At 26.7% G+C, this 19,953-nt stretch overlaps 7 protein-coding genes across 7 annotated transcripts; 1 reads left to right on the top strand and 6 right to left on the bottom strand.

The window, feature by feature from the left end:
* Window positions 1-860: 860 nt before the first annotated feature.
* On the bottom strand, window positions 861-2,476 carry OCT59_025411 (uncharacterized protein; the record flags this gene model as incomplete). The annotated part of the gene is made up of 2 exons (XM_066138318.1): window positions 861-867; window positions 2,223-2,476. The coding sequence occupies 2 exons, from the start codon at window positions 2,474-2,476 to the stop codon at window positions 861-863; spliced, it is 261 nt and encodes an 86-aa protein (XP_065992081.1).
* A 605-nt stretch (window positions 2,477-3,081) lies between these two features.
* Window positions 3,082-4,659, bottom strand: OCT59_025410 (uncharacterized protein; the record flags this gene model as incomplete). Its single annotated transcript, XM_066138312.1, has 3 exons — window positions 3,082-4,042; window positions 4,322-4,335; window positions 4,406-4,659. 3 exons carry the CDS (start codon window positions 4,657-4,659, stop codon window positions 3,153-3,155), a joined length of 1,158 nt encoding a protein of 385 aa, XP_065992080.1. The 3' UTR covers window positions 3,082-3,152.
* A 552-nt stretch (window positions 4,660-5,211) lies between these two features.
* On the bottom strand, window positions 5,212-6,969 carry OCT59_025409 (uncharacterized protein; the record flags this gene model as incomplete). The annotated part of the gene is made up of 2 exons (XM_025327411.2): window positions 5,212-6,394; window positions 6,716-6,969. The coding sequence occupies 2 exons, from the start codon at window positions 6,967-6,969 to the stop codon at window positions 5,212-5,214; spliced, it is 1,437 nt and encodes a 478-aa protein (XP_025171436.2).
* Window positions 6,970-7,921: 952 nt separating this feature from the next.
* OCT59_025408 (uncharacterized protein) lies at window positions 7,922-9,676 on the bottom strand (the record flags this gene model as incomplete). Its single annotated transcript, XM_066138305.1, has 2 exons — window positions 7,922-9,101; window positions 9,423-9,676. 2 exons carry the CDS (start codon window positions 9,674-9,676, stop codon window positions 7,922-7,924), a joined length of 1,434 nt encoding a protein of 477 aa, XP_065992079.1.
* Window positions 9,677-10,630: 954 nt separating this feature from the next.
* Window positions 10,631-12,157, bottom strand: OCT59_025407 (uncharacterized protein; the record flags this gene model as incomplete). Its single annotated transcript, XM_066138298.1, has 3 exons — window positions 10,631-11,517; window positions 11,797-11,810; window positions 11,904-12,157. 3 exons carry the CDS (start codon window positions 12,155-12,157, stop codon window positions 10,631-10,633), a joined length of 1,155 nt encoding a protein of 384 aa, XP_065992078.1.
* A 2,707-nt stretch (window positions 12,158-14,864) lies between these two features.
* On the top strand, window positions 14,865-16,077 carry OCT59_025406 (uncharacterized protein; the record flags this gene model as incomplete). Its single annotated transcript, XM_066138290.1, has 4 exons — window positions 14,865-15,159; window positions 15,230-15,319; window positions 15,528-15,773; window positions 15,944-16,077. The coding sequence occupies 4 exons, from the start codon at window positions 14,865-14,867 to the stop codon at window positions 16,075-16,077; spliced, it is 765 nt and encodes a 254-aa protein (XP_065992077.1).
* Window positions 16,078-17,487: 1,410 nt separating this feature from the next.
* OCT59_025405 (uncharacterized protein) lies at window positions 17,488-18,978 on the bottom strand (the record flags this gene model as incomplete). Its single annotated transcript, XM_066138285.1, has 1 exon — window positions 17,488-18,978. One exon carries the CDS (start codon window positions 18,976-18,978, stop codon window positions 17,488-17,490), a length of 1,491 nt encoding a protein of 496 aa, XP_065992076.1.
* Between the last annotated feature and the right edge of the window lie 975 nt (window positions 18,979-19,953).

The following is a 19,953-nucleotide window of genomic DNA, read 5'->3' as shown; positions in this document are numbered from 1 at the left end:
TATACTAACTCTGTTAATATTGATCATTAAAAAGATGATTTTGCTATAATCTAAGCATTTTAATGAACTCGATTGAGTCAATTAACATTTTTATAAAAGATTGTGATGTCTATTTACCGTGATCTAGTAATATATATAAATTTAATTGTTGTATTTTGAAATATAATTTTTAAGAAAATTAATCATAATTTTATATTTTATAACATGCAAATAGTAGTAAAAGGTAATTTAAAAATTCTGATAATGGATGGACACGGAAAAATATTTTATTCTAAAACTGAATAATTTTTTTTATTTTTTATTCTGGATATGGCTAGAATTATTAATTCTTTAATATTAGTAAATAATATAAAAAAATATTAATAAAAGGTTTCAATGATTTCATCAGTTTTAAACTAATTCAGAATTTTTATCAGTTTAAGAATATTAAGTGATCTGGTAATACTGATTTCGCTAAGTTTGAAATCATCCTTTGACGAAACTTGTAAGTTACACTCACAGCATTAGTCAGAAAAAATATAATAATTTATTTATGCGAAAACAAAGTAATTATGATAAATTTATAAAAATAACTGAAGATTTTATTTTACTTAAATACCTATCCTACCTATAAACTAATCAAATATTAAAATTTTTATCTGTATCTAGCAATTCTTAAAAAACAAAATATAGAGATTTTGAATTTTCGATAATATACGAAAAAAGATGGAGTTTTGTATAAGATTCAAAATCTAATTTATTTAAGAAAAACTAAAATTGATAATAGTAAAAAAATCTTTTAATACATCATTTATTTAAGGAAATTTTCTAAATTTAAGTTTCTATTTGAAACCTAACACTCCTTTAGGATAACTTCTTATTTAATGTCTGAACAAACATAATAATTTTCTTATATATATATTTTTTTTGTTAATTATACGTGTAAATTTCATAATATTTTTAAGATAAATACACTCGTCACCTTATAATTTGAAATACTTCATAATCTTCCATAGCAAATGTACCGTCAGAATCTTTTATCCTTTTTTCATAATAATTCTTTCCATAAGAAATAAAATTATAATTCATATCATCATAACTAGAAGATATAGCAATATCGCCAAAATATGGACCACCGACAATACCATAAAGTAATGCATAATCTGTATGTTTTATATTACTAATTATTGCATTTTTAGCATTATTATTTTTAAAAGAAAAAATAAAACAATCTCTGTTTTTAATCCAACTACCGGAAGATTCCCATTTCAAAAGGTTATATCCACCAAGAATTTCTTCCGTTCCTTTTACTTTGATAAATGTTACAGTATAAGGTTTATTATTACATAATTCATGAAATTTTTTAGGAGTAAATCCATCTCGACTTCCTCTTAATAATAATTGAAATTCGTAGGGTAAATACAATTCTCTTAAGTAATCAAATTTATTATTAATACCCATTTTATCAATCCATCTTGAAACTACTGAAATAATATTTAAATTATTAATAATTTTTGAATCAATAATTCCATCAATTTTTATATTTCTAGGAAGTGAAATATTGTCAATTGGTTCACTATCAGGATCCAAATGAGAATTTAATAAGTTTTCGTAAATTTGACGTTCTAAAAGGTTTTTACAAGGACGAACTTTTTGTAAAAAATCTTTAGATGATAAACTAAAAAATCTAATTAAGGGTATACAATGTTTTAAAGTATTTTCCATTGTTTTGAAATCTTCATCTGACCAAGTACTAGGATCTGGAAGAAGTGTGGGATTTTGTGCAAGTCCCCATTTTAATACATGTTCCCAAACTTCAACTTCTTTCATTTGTAAATCGTCTCTTTTAATTAGTTGAACTAAAGATTTCTCAGGAAGCGAAGTGAAATCAAGTGATTTAAATATTTTCTCTGGAGAGTTTGCCATTAAATTTGTACAAAATTGTTGAACTTCTAATAAAGAATTTGATTGAAAGCTTGTTCTATGAATAAGTTCAAAATGTTGTTCCATCCATTCAGATTTATTTTCAATGAAATATTTTTGTAAATAATCAACTGGTTCCTGAAGAAGCAGCTCATCCACGGCCAATAAAACTTTAAAAATTTCTGTAGTGTCATGATCATTTAATGAAAGAATACCACCATAAATATACCTATAAAACAAAAATTTAATAATTTAAATTTCCTATTTGAATATTTGATTATGTAATACATATAAATTTTTTTATTATAAATAAAACTTACTTTAAAATAATTTGGAAGACTTCAGGTGATATATTTGGTAACTTAATATGGGCTAGAACATTATCCTTATTTTTTTTACTAGAAGTTAAAGTTCGTCGCAAATATGGAGAACGGTAACATAAAATATTTATATGTGCACGAAAAATTTTTACATCAGGATCCTCACCAACTTCAATTGTAATATCATAGTATTCATTATCTTCCAATAATTCAATATAATTTTGACTTAATTTTGAAAGAAATTGTGTTGACATAATTTATGTTTAAAATTAAATTGAGGTGGCGTCCAACTAAAAAAATCGGCGGGTATAAATTTATAAGGTTCATCGTTTCAGATATGGTTAAATTAAATAAGCATTAACGTAATTCTTTCCAAAATTGAATTTTACTGCGCCATTGGCGCTCTCGGGTACTACACTCAAGTAATGCGATCAGCTGAAGATTCATGGTACGAGTATTACTTGATCGGAATCATCAATTACGTACTTTTTGGTTCTGTCATTTGGTCAAATTAATTCATTATGGATAAAAAAGAAGCGACGAATTATTTTTAATGATAAAGAAATTGTTCTATGCAAATAATGCTTATATACTTCACTCATAATGAAAATATTTCTTAATAACAAATACCATTTTAAAATATTGAAATTTAACGAAGAATTCAAGTCCGATGTTGTCCATAAGAAGGAATATAGAAAAGGTATAATAATTTTAGTAAGCAAGTAGAAAATGTTTTACATAAAACACATACATTATTTCACATATTCATATAGTACAAGATTAGGAATTTGATAATGATCTAATTTATGAATAAAATGATAATTTAAGTCCACTTAAAAATCTATTCACAAATATATTTCCAACATATTTAAATAATCTAATAAAGGTATTCTTTATTAAATAAGATTATTTGGTAAAAAGATACTACATTTATTTCTTTACTATTTGAAATACTTCATAATCATCTATGGAAAAATAATTCTCGGTATTTCTTATCTTTTTTTCATAATACTTCTTTTTACAACGAATTTCATCGTAATCTGTGTAATTCCCACCAGAAGCATGCATGATAATATCATCACCAAAACGCGGACCATTTCTATAATAATAATATATTGCATAATCTGCATTTTCTATATTACTAATAGTTACATCTTTGACATCATTATTTTTGAAGGAAAAAATAAAACTATCTTTAGTTTTACCCCAACCATCAGAAGATTTCCATATTATCGGATTATATCCACCAAGAATTTCTTTCGTTCCCTTTACTTTAATAAATGTAACAGTGTGAGGTCTATCATCACATAATTCATGAAATTTTTTAGGTGTAAATCCATCTCGACTTCCTCTTAATAATAATTGAAATTTATAGGGTAAATGCAATTCTCTTAAGTGATCAAATTTATTATTAATAACCATTTTAGCAATCCGTCTTGAAACTACTGAAATAATATTCAAGTTATTAATAATTTTTGAGTCAATGATTCCATCAATTTTTATATTTCTAGGAAGTGAAATATTGTCAATTGGTTCACTATCAGGATCCAAATGAGAATTTAATAAGTTTTCGTAAAGTTGACGTTCTAAAAGGTTTTTATAAGGACGAACTTTTTGTAAAAAATTTTTGGATGATAAACTAAAAAATCTAACCAAGGGCAAACAATGTTTTAAAGTATTCTCCATTATTTTGAAATCTTCATTTGACCAAGTATCAGTATCTGGAAGAAGTGTAGGATTTTGCGCAAGACCCCATTTTATTACATGCTCCCAAACTTCAACTTCTTTCATTTGTAAATCGTCTCTTTTAATAAGTTGAACTAAAGAATTTTCGGGAAGCGAAGTGAAATCAAGTGAATTAAATATTTTCTCTGGAGAGTTTGCCATAAAATCTGTACAAAATTGTTGAAGTTTTATTAAAGAATTGGATTGAAAGCTTTTTCGATGAACTAATTCAAAATGTTGTTCCAGCCATTCGGATTTATTTTCAATCAAATATGTTTGTAAATAATCGACCAGTTCTTGAAGAAGCAGTTCATCAGCAGCTAATAAAATTTTAAAAATTTCTGAATTATCATGGTCGTTCAATGGGAAAATACCACCATAAATATATCTAAATTAATATAAATATTAGATTTATAGTACTGTCAAAAATATTAAAATTTATTTTCAGATAAACTTACTTTAAAATAACTTGGAAGACTTCAGGTGATATATTTGGTAACTTAATATGAGCTAGAACATTATCTTTATTTTTTTTACTAGAAGCCAAGGTTCGTCGTAAATATGGAGAACGGTAACATAAAATATTTATATGTGCACGAAGGATTTTTACATTAGGATCCTCACCAACTTCAATTGTAACGTCATAGTATTCATTATCTTCCAATAATTCAATATAATTTTGACTTAATTTTGAAAGAAATTGGGTTGACATAATTTACGTTTAAAGTTAAATTGAGGTGGCGTCCAACTAAAAAAATCGGCGGGTGTAAATTTATAAAGCTCACCGTCTCATATATGGTTAAATTAAATAAGTATTAACGTAATTCTTTCCAAAATAGAATCTTACTGCGCCATTGGCACAACGTTGATCATTCAATCACGTACTTTTTGTCATTTGGCTAAATTTAATAAGAAGAGACGGATTATTTTTAATGATAAATTAAAGAAATTGGTTGCTATTTTTAATGATAAATTAAAGAAATTGGTTGCTATTTTTAATGATAAATTAAAGAAATTGGTTGCTTAATCCTTCACTCATAATGAATATAATTTTTAATAATAAATATCTTAACTCTTGAATCGATGAAATTTAACGAAGTATTCAAGGCTGATGACGTTGTTTATAAAAAGAAATATAGAAAAAATTACAATACTTTTAACAAGTAGAAAGGTTTTACATAAACCACTATAAAACATATTTAATATTTAATATTTATGTAATCTTTAAAAGTACTCTTTATTTCAAATAATATCGAGGGATTTACTATCTCTTTATTATTTGAAATACTTCATAATCATCCATAGAAAATCTATCTTCGGTATCTCTTATCCTTTTTTCATATTGATTCTTTTTACACCAAATGCAATCGTAATCTGTGTTTTCACCACCAGAAGCATATATAATAATATCATCACCAAAAAATGGTCCATGTATATTCCAATAATTTATTGCGAGATCATTAGTAACATTACTAATTATTGCATCTTTAACGTTATTATTTTTGAAGGAAAAAATAAAGCTATCTTTAGTTTTACCCCAACCACCATTAGAATTCCATATTATCGGATTATATCCACCGAGAATTTCTTCCGTTCCCTTTACTTTAATAAATGTAACAGTGTGAGATATATTATCACATAATTCATGAAATTTTTTGGGTGTAAATCCATCTCGGCTTCCTCTTAATAATAATTGAAATTTATATGGTAAATATAATTCTCTTAAATGATCAAATTTGCTATTAACAACAATAGCTGTTTTGTCAATCCATTTCGAAATAGTTGAAGCGATTTCTAAATTAACAATCTTTGTATCAATTATTTTCTCAATTCCAATTTTCCTAGGAGGTAAAATGCTGTTATTCGGGTCGCTAATAGGGTCCAAATGAGATTTCAATAAATCTTCATAAAGTTGACGTCTTAAAAGATTTTTAAAAGGATGAACTTTTTCTAAGAATTCTTTGGATGATAAACTAAAAAATCTAATTAAAGATAATAATTGCTGTAAAGTATTTTCCATTGTTTTAAAATCATTTTCTGACCAATTATTAGGATCTGAAAGAAGTGTAGGATTGCGTGCGAGACCCCATTTTAACACATGTTCCCAAACTTCAATTTCTTTCATTTGCAAATCATTTCTTTTAATGAGTTGAACTAAAGATTGTTCCGGAAGCGAAGTGAAATCAAGTGATTTAAATATTTTCTCTGGAGATTTTGCCATAAAATTTGTACAAAATTGTTGAAGTTGTAATAAAGAATTTGATTGAAAGCTTGTTCGATGAATAAGTTCAAAATTTTGTTCCATCCATTCGGATTTATTTCCAATTAAATACTTTTGTAAATAGTCAACTGGTTCCTGAAGAAGCAGCTCATCCGCAGCCAATAAAATTTTGAAAATTTCTGAAGTATCATGATCATTTAATGAAAGAATACCACCATAAATATACCTATAATACAAAAATTTAATAATTTAAATTTAGTATTTGAATAGGACCCCGAGCTATATATATAGAGGTAAGGTGCAGTCAAAAAAAAATTACTATTAGCTCTACGCATTTTTTCAGGGCCGGAATTATGATAATGCCAGTCAGCGTCTAAAAAGGGAAATAAATTCCGGCCGGAATATCTATAAAAGGAAAGATCTACATGATTATTTTGGTCAATTCTACGCAAACCTTTACCCTACCTTTTTATGTATAGCTCGGGGTCCTATTTGAATATTTGATTATGTAATACGCATAAATTTATTTATTATAAATAAAACTTACTTTAAAATAATTTGGAAGACTTCAGGTGATATGTTTGGTAACTTAATATGAGCTAGAACATTATCCTTATTTTTTTTACTGGAAGCTAAAATTCGTCGTAAATATGGAGAACGATAGCACAAAATATTTATATGTGCACGAAGGATTTTTACATTAGGATCTTCACCAACTTCAATTGTAACATCATAGTATTCATTATCTCCTAATAATTCAATATAATTTTGACTTAATTTTGAAAGAAATTGCGTTGACATAATTTATATTTAAAATTGAAATTGAGGTAGCGTCGACTCAAAAAATAATTTGTGGTTAATATTGTGTAAATTTATTATGCTTATCGTTTACTTATTTGAAAGTAATTGTAGTAATTGTTTCAGGTGTGGTTGATATGGTTAAATTGAATAAGTATTAACGTAATTCTTTCCAAAATAGAATTTTACTGCGCCATAGGACAAGTACTGCGATCAGCTGATGAGAGTATTTACTCTCGATCGAATCATAAATTACGTACTTTTTGGCCATTTGGTTAAAATAATTTAATTGATTCCTTTTGGAATCATAAGGAAGCGACTAATTATCATTTATCTTTTTATCCTTCGTTGTAATGAATATATTTTTTAATCAGGAAAAGAACTCTTTCCACTGATCATTCTCAAAAGTTTTGCTAAAGAAAAAACTGATGAAAGTCAACTGTATAAATATATATTAAAAAACTTCGAGATATGAGAATTGGAGCCATATTTATCGAAGGTTTTTTTTTCCTAATGGAATTTTAGAAATATTTATTAAGTATGATAATAATTTAATTTACAAATGAAACAAATGAAATGTTAATTTAGAGTCGAGTTAAAAGATTTCACAAATACAATGTTTATAAAGTGAAACATATTAAATAATAATCTAATAAAAGTATTCTTATTTCATTTCAAATAAGATCGATACAACTTATTTGATAATACTGCATTTAGGCCGCACCAATTCAATTTTTCGTTTAACATAACCCCCTCCCCCTGTTTTTGGATTTTTTATGTAAAAAAAATACATGTAATTTAGGCCGGAATTATACAAATCTTTAAGTCTTGGCCGGAATTATCATCCAAAATTTTTGCTCACTCTTTTGGTCAAAATTTTGGCCAATATTACCCTCCCCCCCCCTAGATTGGGGCCCCTATGTTATGTTAAACAAAGAATTGGCTTGGAGCAGCCTTATCTCTTTACTATTTGAAATACTTCATAATCATCTATGGAAAAATTACCCTCGGTATCTCTTATCTTTTTATTATATTGCACCTTTTTACAACGAATATCATTGTAATATGCGCATTCCCCACCAGAAGCATGCATGACAATATCATCACCGAAACGCGAACCATGGTCATATCGACAATATATTGCATAATCTATATTTTCTATATTACTAATAATTGCATCTTTGACATCATTATTTTTGAAAGAAAAAATAAAACTATCTTTAGTTTTATCCCAACTACCAGAAGATCTCCTCCATATTAACGGATTATATCCACCAATAATTTCATCTGTTCCTTTTACTTTAATAAATGTAACGGTATGAGATATATCATTACATAATTCGTGAAATTTTTTAGGTGTAAATCCATCTCGACTTCCTCTTAATAATAATTGAAAATTGTACGGTAAATGAAATTTTCTGACATGCGAAATTTTGCTATTAACATCAGCAATACATCTTGAAATTGTTGAAATAATATCTAAATTATTTACAATTTTTGAATCAATAATTCCATCAATTTTAGGATTTCTGGGAAGTGAAATATTGTCAGTTGAATCAAAATCGGGATCCAAATGAAAATTTAACAAAGTTTCGTAAAGTTTACGTTTTAAAAGGTTTTTATAAGGATGAATTTTTTGTAAAAATTCTTTAGATGATAAACTAAAAAATCTAATTAAAGATAAACAATGTTGTAAAGTATTTTCCATTGTTTTGAAATCATCATCTGACCAAGTATTAGGATCTGGAAGAAGTGTAGGATTTTGTGCAAGACCCCATTTTAATACATGTTCCCAAACTTCAATTTCTTTCATTTGCAAATCATTTCTTTTAATGAGTTGAACTAAAGATTGTTCCGGAAGCGAAGTGAAATCAAGTGATTTAAATATTTTCTCTGGAGATTTTGCCATAAAATTTGTACAAAATTGTTGAAGTTGTAATAAAGAATTTGATTGAAAGCTTGTTCGATGAATAAGTTCAAAATTTTGTTCCATCCATTCGGATTTATTTCCAATTAAATACTTTTGTAAATAGTCAACTGGTTCCTGAAGAAGCAGCTCATCCGCAGCCAATAAAATTTTGAAAATTTCTGAAGTATCATGATCATTTAATGAAAGAATACCACCATAAATATACCTATAATACAAAAATTTAATAATTTAAATTTAGTATTTGAATAGGACCCCGAGCTATATATATAGAGGTAAGGTGCAGTCAAAAAAAAATTACTATTAGCTCTACGCATTTTTTCAGGGCCGGAATTATGATAATGCCAGTCAGCGTCTAAAAAGGGAAATAAATTCCGGCCGGAATATCTATAAAAGGAAAGATCTACATGATTATTTTGGTCAATTCTACGCAAACCTTTACCCTACCTTTTTATGTATAGCTCGGGGTCCTATTTGAATATTTGATTATGTAATACGCATAAATTTATTTATTATAAATAAAACTTACTTTAAAATAATTTGGAAGACTTCAGGTGATATGTTTGGTAACTTAATATGAGCTAGAACATTATCCTTATTTTTTTTACTGGAAGCTAAAATTCGTCGTAAATATGGAGAACGATAGCACAAAATATTTATATGTGCACGAAGGATTTTTACATTAGGATCTTCACCAACTTCAATTGTAACATCATAGTATTCATTATCTCCTAATAATTCAATATAATTTTGACTTAATTTTGAAAGAAATTGCGTTGACATAATTTATATTTAAAATTGAAATTGAGGTAGCGTCGACTCAAAAAATAATTTGTGGTTAATATTGTGTAAATTTATTATGCTTATCGTTTACTTATTTGAAAGTAATTGTAGTAATTGTTTCAGGTGTGGTTGATATGGTTAAATTGAATAAGTATTAACGTAATTCTTTCCAAAATAGAATTTTACTGCGCCATAGGACAAGTACTGCGATCAGCTGATGAGAGTATTTACTCTCGATCGAATCATAAATTACGTACTTTTTGGCCATTTGGTTAAAATAATTTAATTGATTCCTTTTGGAATCATAAGGAAGCGACTAATTATCATTTATCTTTTTATCCTTCGTTGTAATGAATATATTTTTTAATCAGGAAAAGAACTCTTTCCACTGATCATTCTCAAAAGTTTTGCTAAAGAAAAAACTGATGAAAGTCAACTGTATAAATATATATTAAAAAACTTCGAGATATGAGAATTGGAGCCATATTTATCGAAGGTTTTTTTTTCCTAATGGAATTTTAGAAATATTTATTAAGTATGATAATAATTTAATTTACAAATGAAACAAATGAAATGTTAATTTAGAGTCGAGTTAAAAGATTTCACAAATACAATGTTTATAAAGTGAAACATATTAAATAATAATCTAATAAAAGTATTCTTATTTCATTTCAAATAAGATCGATACAACTTATTTGATAATACTGCATTTAGGCCGCACCAATTCAATTTTTCGTTTAACATAACCCCCTCCCCCCTGTTTTTGGATTTTTTATGTAAAAAAAATACATGTAATTTAGGCCGGAATTATACAAATCTTTAAGTCTTGGCCGGAATTATCATCCAAAATTTTTGCTCACTCTTTTGGTCAAAATTTTGGCCAATATTACCCTCCCCCCCCCCTAGATTGGGGCCCCTATGTTATGTTAAACAAAGAATTGGCTTGGAGCAGCCTTATCTCTTTACTATTTGAAATACTTCATAATCATCTATGGAAAAATTACCCTCGGTATCTCTTATCTTTTTATTATATTGCACCTTTTTACAACGAATATCATTGTAATATGCGCATTCCCCACCAGAAGCATGCATGACAATATCATCACCGAAACGCGAACCATGGTCATATCGACAATATATTGCATAATCTATATTTTCTATATTACTAATAATTGCATCTTTGACATCATTATTTTTGAAAGAAAAAATAAAACTATCTTTAGTTTTATCCCAACTACCAGAAGATCTCCTCCATATTAACGGATTATATCCACCAATAATTTCATCTGTTCCTTTTACTTTAATAAATGTAACGGTATGAGATATATCATTACATAATTCGTGAAATTTTTTAGGTGTAAATCCATCTCGACTTCCTCTTAATAATAATTGAAAATTGTACGGTAAATGAAATTTTCTGACATGCGAAATTTTGCTATTAACATCAGCAATACATCTTGAAATTGTTGAAATAATATCTAAATTATTTACAATTTTTGAATCAATAATTCCATCAATTTTAGGATTTCTGGGAAGTGAAATATTGTCAGTTGAATCAAAATCGGGATCCAAATGAAAATTTAACAAAGTTTCGTAAAGTTTACGTTTTAAAAGGTTTTTATAAGGATGAATTTTTTGTAAAAATTCTTTAGATGATAAACTAAAAAATCTAATTAAAGATAAACAATGTTGTAAAGTATTTTCCATTGTTTTGAAATCATCATCTGACCAAGTATTAGGATCTGGAAGAAGTGTAGGATTTTGTGCAAGACCCCATTTTAATACATGTTCCCAAACTTCAATCTCCTTCATTTGTAAATCGTCCCTTTTAATAAGTTGAACTAAAGATTTTTCAGGAAGTGAAGTGAAATCAAGTGATTTAAATATTTTTTCTGGAGATTTTACCATAAAATCTGTACAAAATTGTTGAAGTTGTAATAAAGAATTGGATTGAAAACTTGTTCGATGAACAAGTTCAAAATTCTGTTCCATCCATTCGGATTTATTTTCAATTAAATAATTTTGTATATAATCAACAAGTTCCTGAAGAAGAAACTCATCCGCAGCCAACATAATCTTAATAATTTCCGAATTATCTCGCCCATTCAATGGGAGAATACCACCATAAATAAATCTAAATTAAGAATGTGAAGTTTGAATTTGAATATGAATAAAATTTGCTGGTATTATAATAATAAAATTATGTATTATTTGTCTGCAAACTTACTTTAAAATAATTTGAAAGATTTCCGGTGATATATTTGGTAACTTGATGTGAACTAAAGCATTATCTTTATTCTTTTTATTAGAAGTCAAAATTCTTCGTAAATACGGAGAACGGCAACATAGAATACTCATATGAGCACGGAGAATTTTTACATTAGGGTCTTCACCAACTTCAATCGTAATATCATAATATTCATCTTCTTCTAATAATTCAATGTAATTTTGACTTAATTTCGAAAAAAATTGATTAGACATATTTTTCGTCTTTTTTTTAAAAAAAATAAAAAGAAAAAAAAAATTATAATTAAATGTTGTACAACAATAGGACTCCAAACTATATATGAAAAGTCTTTTTCCTTTTTTGGTCATTACATAATGTCGGCGTCAGTGCCGATCTATCTATTTAAAACGAAAAAAAAAAATTATAGTTATTTTGATTGACGTCCATTTCTTTTGACAAGACGTGTACTTTGCCCAAATTCTACAGTTATCATGAATTACAGTATATGTCAGAGCCAATATTGTAGCGACAACAAACGAAATTAAAACCAAATCGTCTTCCACGTTATAAATCTTATAAGTTGAAATACCTTTAAAACCTTTCGATATAAGTTGAACTCCTTAAAACTTATATTTCGGTATTTGATAAATCGCAAAAAAATTTCGCTGAAAAATTTTTTGAATGTTATTAATCATCTGATTTGATTTATTTATGAAAAAATGAATTCTAAATTTAAGTACTAGGATCTAAGAGCTTTTTTTAAGAAAACATTCTTATTTTATAGGTTTATAAATATGATTGTTTTGTTTGCATTCAATAATTTATTATATTTTCTATAGTCCCTTGTTAATGTAGTAGACAAAACCTGAGAGTTTTGTCAGAGAATGAATCTGAAACTTTGGCAAAGTTAATTTCATTTAACTATTTTTAGAAAAAATAAATTTAATACCGCTCGATCTTCGGTCAAATTTATTATTACGTGACTTTAGTATTACAAACTCATTACATTAAAATTTATATGAAATGATAATGATAAATAGATAATAACAATATTTTTTATTATTTATTTTTTGTATACACAATTTAAAGTTATTAGTTATTTAATGTTTCCTATAAGATTGTTCCATTATACTTCTACCAAATATCTTCGAAATGGTTAATCATTATATACCCACATGGTTGCTCACCGTATGGATTGGAATTGATTATCGAATCTTTTCTATAGATTATTAAATCAGTTTCTAATTTTAATAAAAATAGACACGTTGAAAATGGCTTTGGAATAGATCGGATTTTTATGTAAAAAAAATTTGAGAACAAGAAATAGCATCAACTTCAACAAAGAACATATAAATTATTTAAATAAATCTGTTCTTTCTCCAAGGAGATTCAAATTTTAGATGTACTAATTATACTATGTATAATATATATATATATATAGATTGGAGCTGGAACATTTCTCTTAGAATTATCAAATGAGGCATTTATCGTCATTGATAAGAAAAAATTATTTCTCGCATCAATTATATCTAATAATTTAAATCTTATCCATGTTGATATATTGTAAGGATTATCTTTTAAGAAAATCATTTTGATTTGACTTATTTAAATATCGAACCACGTTATATTTAGATCAATGGACTTTTTGTTATTGGTGAATTAATAAAAGTGACGAAACCAGATGAATATGTAGAAGTACAGCAGATTACGTTTGAAGTATCTCTATTGCAGGTTTGCCGTTACGTAAATCCTACGAAATATTACTCTTATTAAAATATTAATTTTTTACTTCTTTATTATAAAGTCTCTTGAAGGAACAACTGGTTCAAATTTTTGAATTCGTAAAAGATATAAGCTATAATTAATTACACATTTGTAAAATTAAAATTAATATGTATAATAATTTAATTTTTCTTCATTTATAAAAAGCCGCCATGTTATGTGTAGGAATGAGCTTGCGCCATCACTTTTATCTACGGATCTTTGTCATTTCAATTCTGATCATAATGTTGGATGAAATGATTAGTATGGATGAATTAAAACGAGATTGAAAGGAAGTTGTAAAAGAATTTAATTGAAACAAGAACTAGTTTAGAAATTTATAGAATATGGTTCATGTAATCGTAAATATATAGTATGTTTGATACTAAATAATTATAACGAGTAACGAGTTAGTTCGAATGTATTATAACAAGTTAGTTCGGAAAAATGGTCAATAATAGTTTAATTACTTTGTATTAATTATTATAAGAAGTATTAATATAATTACATTTTTCGTAAATAATCAATTAAATAATAATATAATAATAAGATTCATGTAGGTGATTATTTACAATCAAGAAATTTTCTTTGATAATGTTTGTTACAATTTACCACAGAAATTTCGTGGTAAAATTTTATGGTAAAATAATTTTCCGAGAAATTAAAATTAAATAATGATGTCATTTATTTCTAGAAAATAGTTATACGACATTACACTTGACTTGGCATGTGACGTTTATAGCAATTTTTCATGGGACAGAAATAACGAAATAGGATAAATATCGGCAATGGTAAAAATTTATTCTTGATCAATACTTAAACGTTAATACAATAACTTAAAAAAGAATTACGCAACGATAAAGTTACGTTAACGTTTGTTTCGTTTTTTCTTGGCAAAGACCTTATTTTCTTATAAATAAATCCGCTAGAAAAATGTTTCTCGATTTTTTCAGAACAAATTTAAATTACATTAAAAATTTTAATCATAACAATTTTTGAATTTTTACACAAATCATAATTTCATTAAGAATGCAACAAGAAAAAATTCCAACAATTATTATTGTCGGTGCAGGTCTAGGAGGACTTAACTCTATCATGCCTTAATAAAGAACAAGGACAAAAAAGAATTCAACGTAAAAATCTTTGAACGTGCAACTAGTCCTACAGATATAAAAATTTCTAATTTTCTAGTTAAATATTATGTTAAAAACTTTAAAATTAACTCACTCATACTGTCACGTATTAGATCGATGGCAAGGATATCATATAGGCTTGTCCAATTATGGAGCTCGATCTCTTTTAAACTGTGTTCCATCCTCAATCGCTTCAAACCTTCCAAAAGCCATACCAAATCCCATTCCTGGTGTAGAAACTCATGGAATAACTATCACTGATCAAATAGGAAGTGTTCTACTTACCCCTCCAACTAAACCATTTAAAGATGTTTATGAAATTGCAAAAATATCTCGTGGCCTATCATCAATTATCACTTATCGTAATAGACTTAGATGTTTTATTAGAAGGCGTACCAGTTCAATGGAATAAAAAATGTATTAAATATGTAGAGACTGAAGGAGGAGTTTGGGTATTTTTTGAAGATGGTTCACAAGAATTTTGTAATATTTTAGTTGGCACAGATGGAATTAATTCTCCAAGTAAGTTATAAGATTTTTTTAAATAATATCTATTATTTGAATTATTCTTAAATAACAAACATTTTTTTTCTATTAATACGAAAACACAAATTACCCGAATTACAAATCATTGATTATGGAATAACCCATGTTAGTGCGGATGTTTCCGTACCTCAACATCTTATGGACAAGGCAAATAAAATCCATGGAAACTTTTTGGTCCGTAAAGCTCTTGGAACAAAAGGAGATTCAACGCTTATGCTGACACGCTTAATACCAATCAAACAAGATGAGAAAAGTGAACCTCATTATAGAGTAACATTAGTCTATTCTTATCTCTCCGAATTGGATAGCGTTGATGTAAATTTGCACAGCTTCATATATATTGAATCCGATAAAGTTAAAGTTGATGATAATGATCCTGCATTAGTTATCGAACATGTTAAACGATTAATTCGAACATTAAGACCAGATTGTGAATTGGCTGATTTATTAATAGAATTATGGACTTGGCACCTAAAACAATTCCAAATGATCCAATAAAGTTTCCATTTAAAACTTATAATCCTGTACAATGAAGAATGATGCGAGATATTGATCCAATGTCTATCAAATCATGGACAAGTAGCCGAGTTGTGTTATTAGGTGATGCTGCTCATGCTATGAGTCCTATATTGGGATTAGGAGCAAATAATGCTATTCAAGATGCTGATAAACCTTCTCAAGCATTACTTAAATATACGGACAGCAATATTTCTTTTATGAAAAAGAAATATTAAAGCGAACATCTGCTGACATATTAAAATCTAGAACTGCCACATTTAAGACTTCTATGCCACTTGGACCTTTTGGCATCATAATTAGAGATAGCATTTTGAAGGTTATAAACGCTATGATAAACTTTTATAGAATTTTTTGTTTGTATTAATAAAATTATTTGATACTTTTTTGGAAAAAAATCATCTTATCATTTCTACCTTAGGAATGATATGTGGCAATGCCTCGATTATTTAACCCCATTGTAAATATACAACCAGCCTGCTTTTTGCTTGTAAGTTATATGAGTTTGACCTATTTTGAGAATTATTTCTTTTTTTTTCTTTTTTTTTAATAACATCATATGACATTATATAATTTTATTTTCATGGATATATAACATGAAAAAAATTTTTTATGAAAGAATTTAAAAAGGGTATAACTATTTTTTACCATTCAATTATTAACATTTGAGTTTACCTGTGAAAAATAAAAACTTTTTATTACACGTTATAGTAATTGTTTTGGGAATTGTGAATCTCCAGAGTCAAATTAGGAATTGTTTATATGCTACTAGTAGCAAAATGAACGTGACCACGATAAAAAATTATAATGAAAGTGATACAACAGTGGCTTAGAATTACGTAGAACAAATAAAATTTATGATTGCACGTGATAGTTTATTTTTGTAATTTCGAAATTCAACATTTTATTTATAGCCGTTTGCAAAAAGGTGTAGTCAGTGGTTTTTATCACATGTATGTATAAAGGAAATCGGGAAATCAAAAAATCAAGATCATTAACTAAATTTAGCTCAAAATTAAACTTTATAAGCCAAAATAAAATCAAACTCAAATTTCTTAAATTATATCCAAATTATAAAAAAAATAATAGCTGATACACAATATACTAAACTTAAGTAAACAAGGAAACTGCTTTGGGTGCCGAATGTGTTTATACTGTGGAATTGACTTACAACAAAAAAAATGTTAATGTATAATAACTAAGCACCGAAAATATATTATATGTTGTTTTTAAATCCTCACTATAAACTGGAGGCATACTAAATATTTTGTTTATAAAAGCCGTTAAATTTCATTTAAAATGATCGAAATTTAGCTGTAGAATTTATTTTTAACTTTATTTATGGTTTTTGGTAGTAATATAGCAATAATATTTGTCAGGGAATCTGGGGAAATCTTTAATATTACGAAGTTTATTCAATGATAAGTTGGAAATCTGGGAATTTTCCATGATATTATGATCGACGCCTAACTACACAATTTTGCAAACGGCTATAAATAGCAAAAATGTGACTGATCACACTAATTCGAAAATGGCGATAAATAAAAAGAACCTAATAGGCTAATACATTATATACTCTACATACTAATTTCTAATATAAAAGAATTAACTAAAAGCGTGGCAATGATTCATATTTTAAAGTTCATATCTTCTACGTTCATAATAGGTTCACATCTAAAACTTTTAATTACTCCATTATTTTTATATTTATTAATCAAATTTTTATAATCTTCTCCTTCATAAATAGAATTGGATGTAAGTATGGAAAGTGCAGGTCGGTCTCTCCATTTTTTTAATAATTCTTCCTCCAAGACTTCCAAAGAGAAATTAAAATCATCAAAAAATCTAATTTCTCTTAGATTAATTGGTGCTGATTTAATTAATATTTTTAATATTTCTTTTCTATTTTCTAAAATTTCTTCTTCAGTCTCGTAAGTATAATAATTTGATGTAATTAATAATAATGACTTCAGATTTTGACAAACTTGTAATAATTTTTCAAATTCAATGAAATGATTTCTTGATGGAAAAAGTGCAAGTGATAGATATTCAATCAAAGGACAATTTTCATAAATTTTACGGATAAAAATGAGAGATTTATCACTAAAATTATCATCATCAAATATAAAATCGTAAGGTTTTAATGAAACTTCTTTAAGATGTCCACCACTATTTTCAATTATGATTAAAGTTTCACTTATTGTAAAATAATCTATATCAAGGACTTCAATGTCATTATAGACTAACGTCTTCAATATACTGTAATTAATATAACTAAATTCATTACATTTTAAAGTTTTTATATTATGAAGTTTTGGAAGTAATCCTTTCATTATTATATAATAATCAAAACTATCAATATATAGGAAAAATAGTTTAAGATGATTAAGAAAACCTGCCTTTTTTTCTAATTCAAGAAAGGTTTCTTTATAATGATTATCTGTATAATAATCAACATCAAAATCATCAGTCCATTCAAAATATTTTAAATTCTTCTGAACTTCAATTAATTTAACAATTCCAGAGTTGGACTTTGGTACTGTATTAACAATGATGAGTCTCTGTATATATTGACAAATACGAGCCAATCCATAAAAATATGAAGGATCATTAGATGTATCACATTTTAGTTCACATAATGATTCAAGACAATTTTCAGCTCCTGGAAAATAAAATATTTGGTGTTTAAGTAAATTCATATCTAAACACTTCAACTCTGAAAATTTCTTCATAAAGAGACAATAAAATTCTTGTTGTAAAAGAAATTGATTATAACCAATAGAAGTTATAGAAGTTATAGTATTCAAAGTAATTACATTAATACTTCTACAGAATGATAAATAATCAAACAAAAGTGGTTGAAATGAAACTGATGGTAATTGTATTCCTTGTCTTTTTAGGAATTCTTTTTTATCATCAGATAAATATGAAGCAATGATCATAAATAAATAATTTTTATTACTATAATTTATCTCATAGCACCAGGGATTTTTCCATAAAATCGGAATTACCGTTTCACACCAAATTCTATTGACCATTAGACAAGAAAAGAGTGATTTTGAATCGACTTGTAATTCTTCAAATATTAATAAAAGAATATCTTTATTGAGTTTTTCCATCCTTTTTATCCAAAAATAATGAAAAATGGTTTAGAATAAATACTTTTATAATTAAAAATTTTTTTAAGACAATTTTAAATATGATTTTATCAAAATGTCAAAATTATTTTTTTTTAAAAAAAAAAAATAAACAAATAAATAAAATAATAAATACCGGAACCAAATTCCGGACAAATTAAATTGTGCTGTGCGACCGTGATACCATGAGTGATACCATGCGACCATAATGACGATCAAACAGGGTCTTACAATAACCTGTGATGCTTATTATTAAACACGTGATTGTAGTAATGAATATTTGTGTCTAGTATTTATATTTTAAAATCCATACAGTATTCATTTAAGTTTAAATCTAAATTCTTTGGTTACTCCATATTTATTTTGTTTTTATTTATTAATCAATTTTTTTATGGAAAGTGCAGGTGGTGCGAAAAACCACTCAACGGCGGAATCAAAAATAACATGTTATCCGTTATCTAATTCTATAATTCTTTTTATTGTTTATAAGGATCATTATAATCAATATCAAATTTCGAGAATTAAAAATCGAAAAAATTTTCTGAAATTTTATCAATTTTAAATGAAGTCATTATCGCCGTTTTCAAAATGATGTACGCAGTTAAATTTGAATAAAAAAAAAAGAAAACCGAAAACCGGACGAAAACCGGACGTAATATGGACAAAAAAACGGATGAAAACCGGGCGAATATTGGTATTCGAATATACAATCACAAATAAACTGCGTACACCATTTTGAAAACGGCGATAAATAAACCGTATGTAATTGAATTTTTGATTATAATGGATATAGCTGTTTCTTCATCTTGTGATGAAGGACAGACTGTCTCTTTAAATTGATATTTCATGCAAGAATTTTGTGTAACATAATGTAAGATAGATTCTTTATTCATCGCTAAAATCAGGTCTATCTAGAATAAGCATCCAGGTATCAACCATTGATATTCTTGCTCAAAT

Source organism: Rhizophagus irregularis, chromosome 5, assembly GCF_026210795.1.
Source record: "Rhizophagus irregularis chromosome 5, complete sequence".
Taxonomy (NCBI): domain Eukaryota; kingdom Fungi; phylum Glomeromycota; class Glomeromycetes; order Glomerales; family Glomeraceae; genus Rhizophagus; species Rhizophagus irregularis.
Note: the sequence above shows the minus strand (reverse complement) of the source record. Positions and strands in the feature narration are given on the sequence as shown.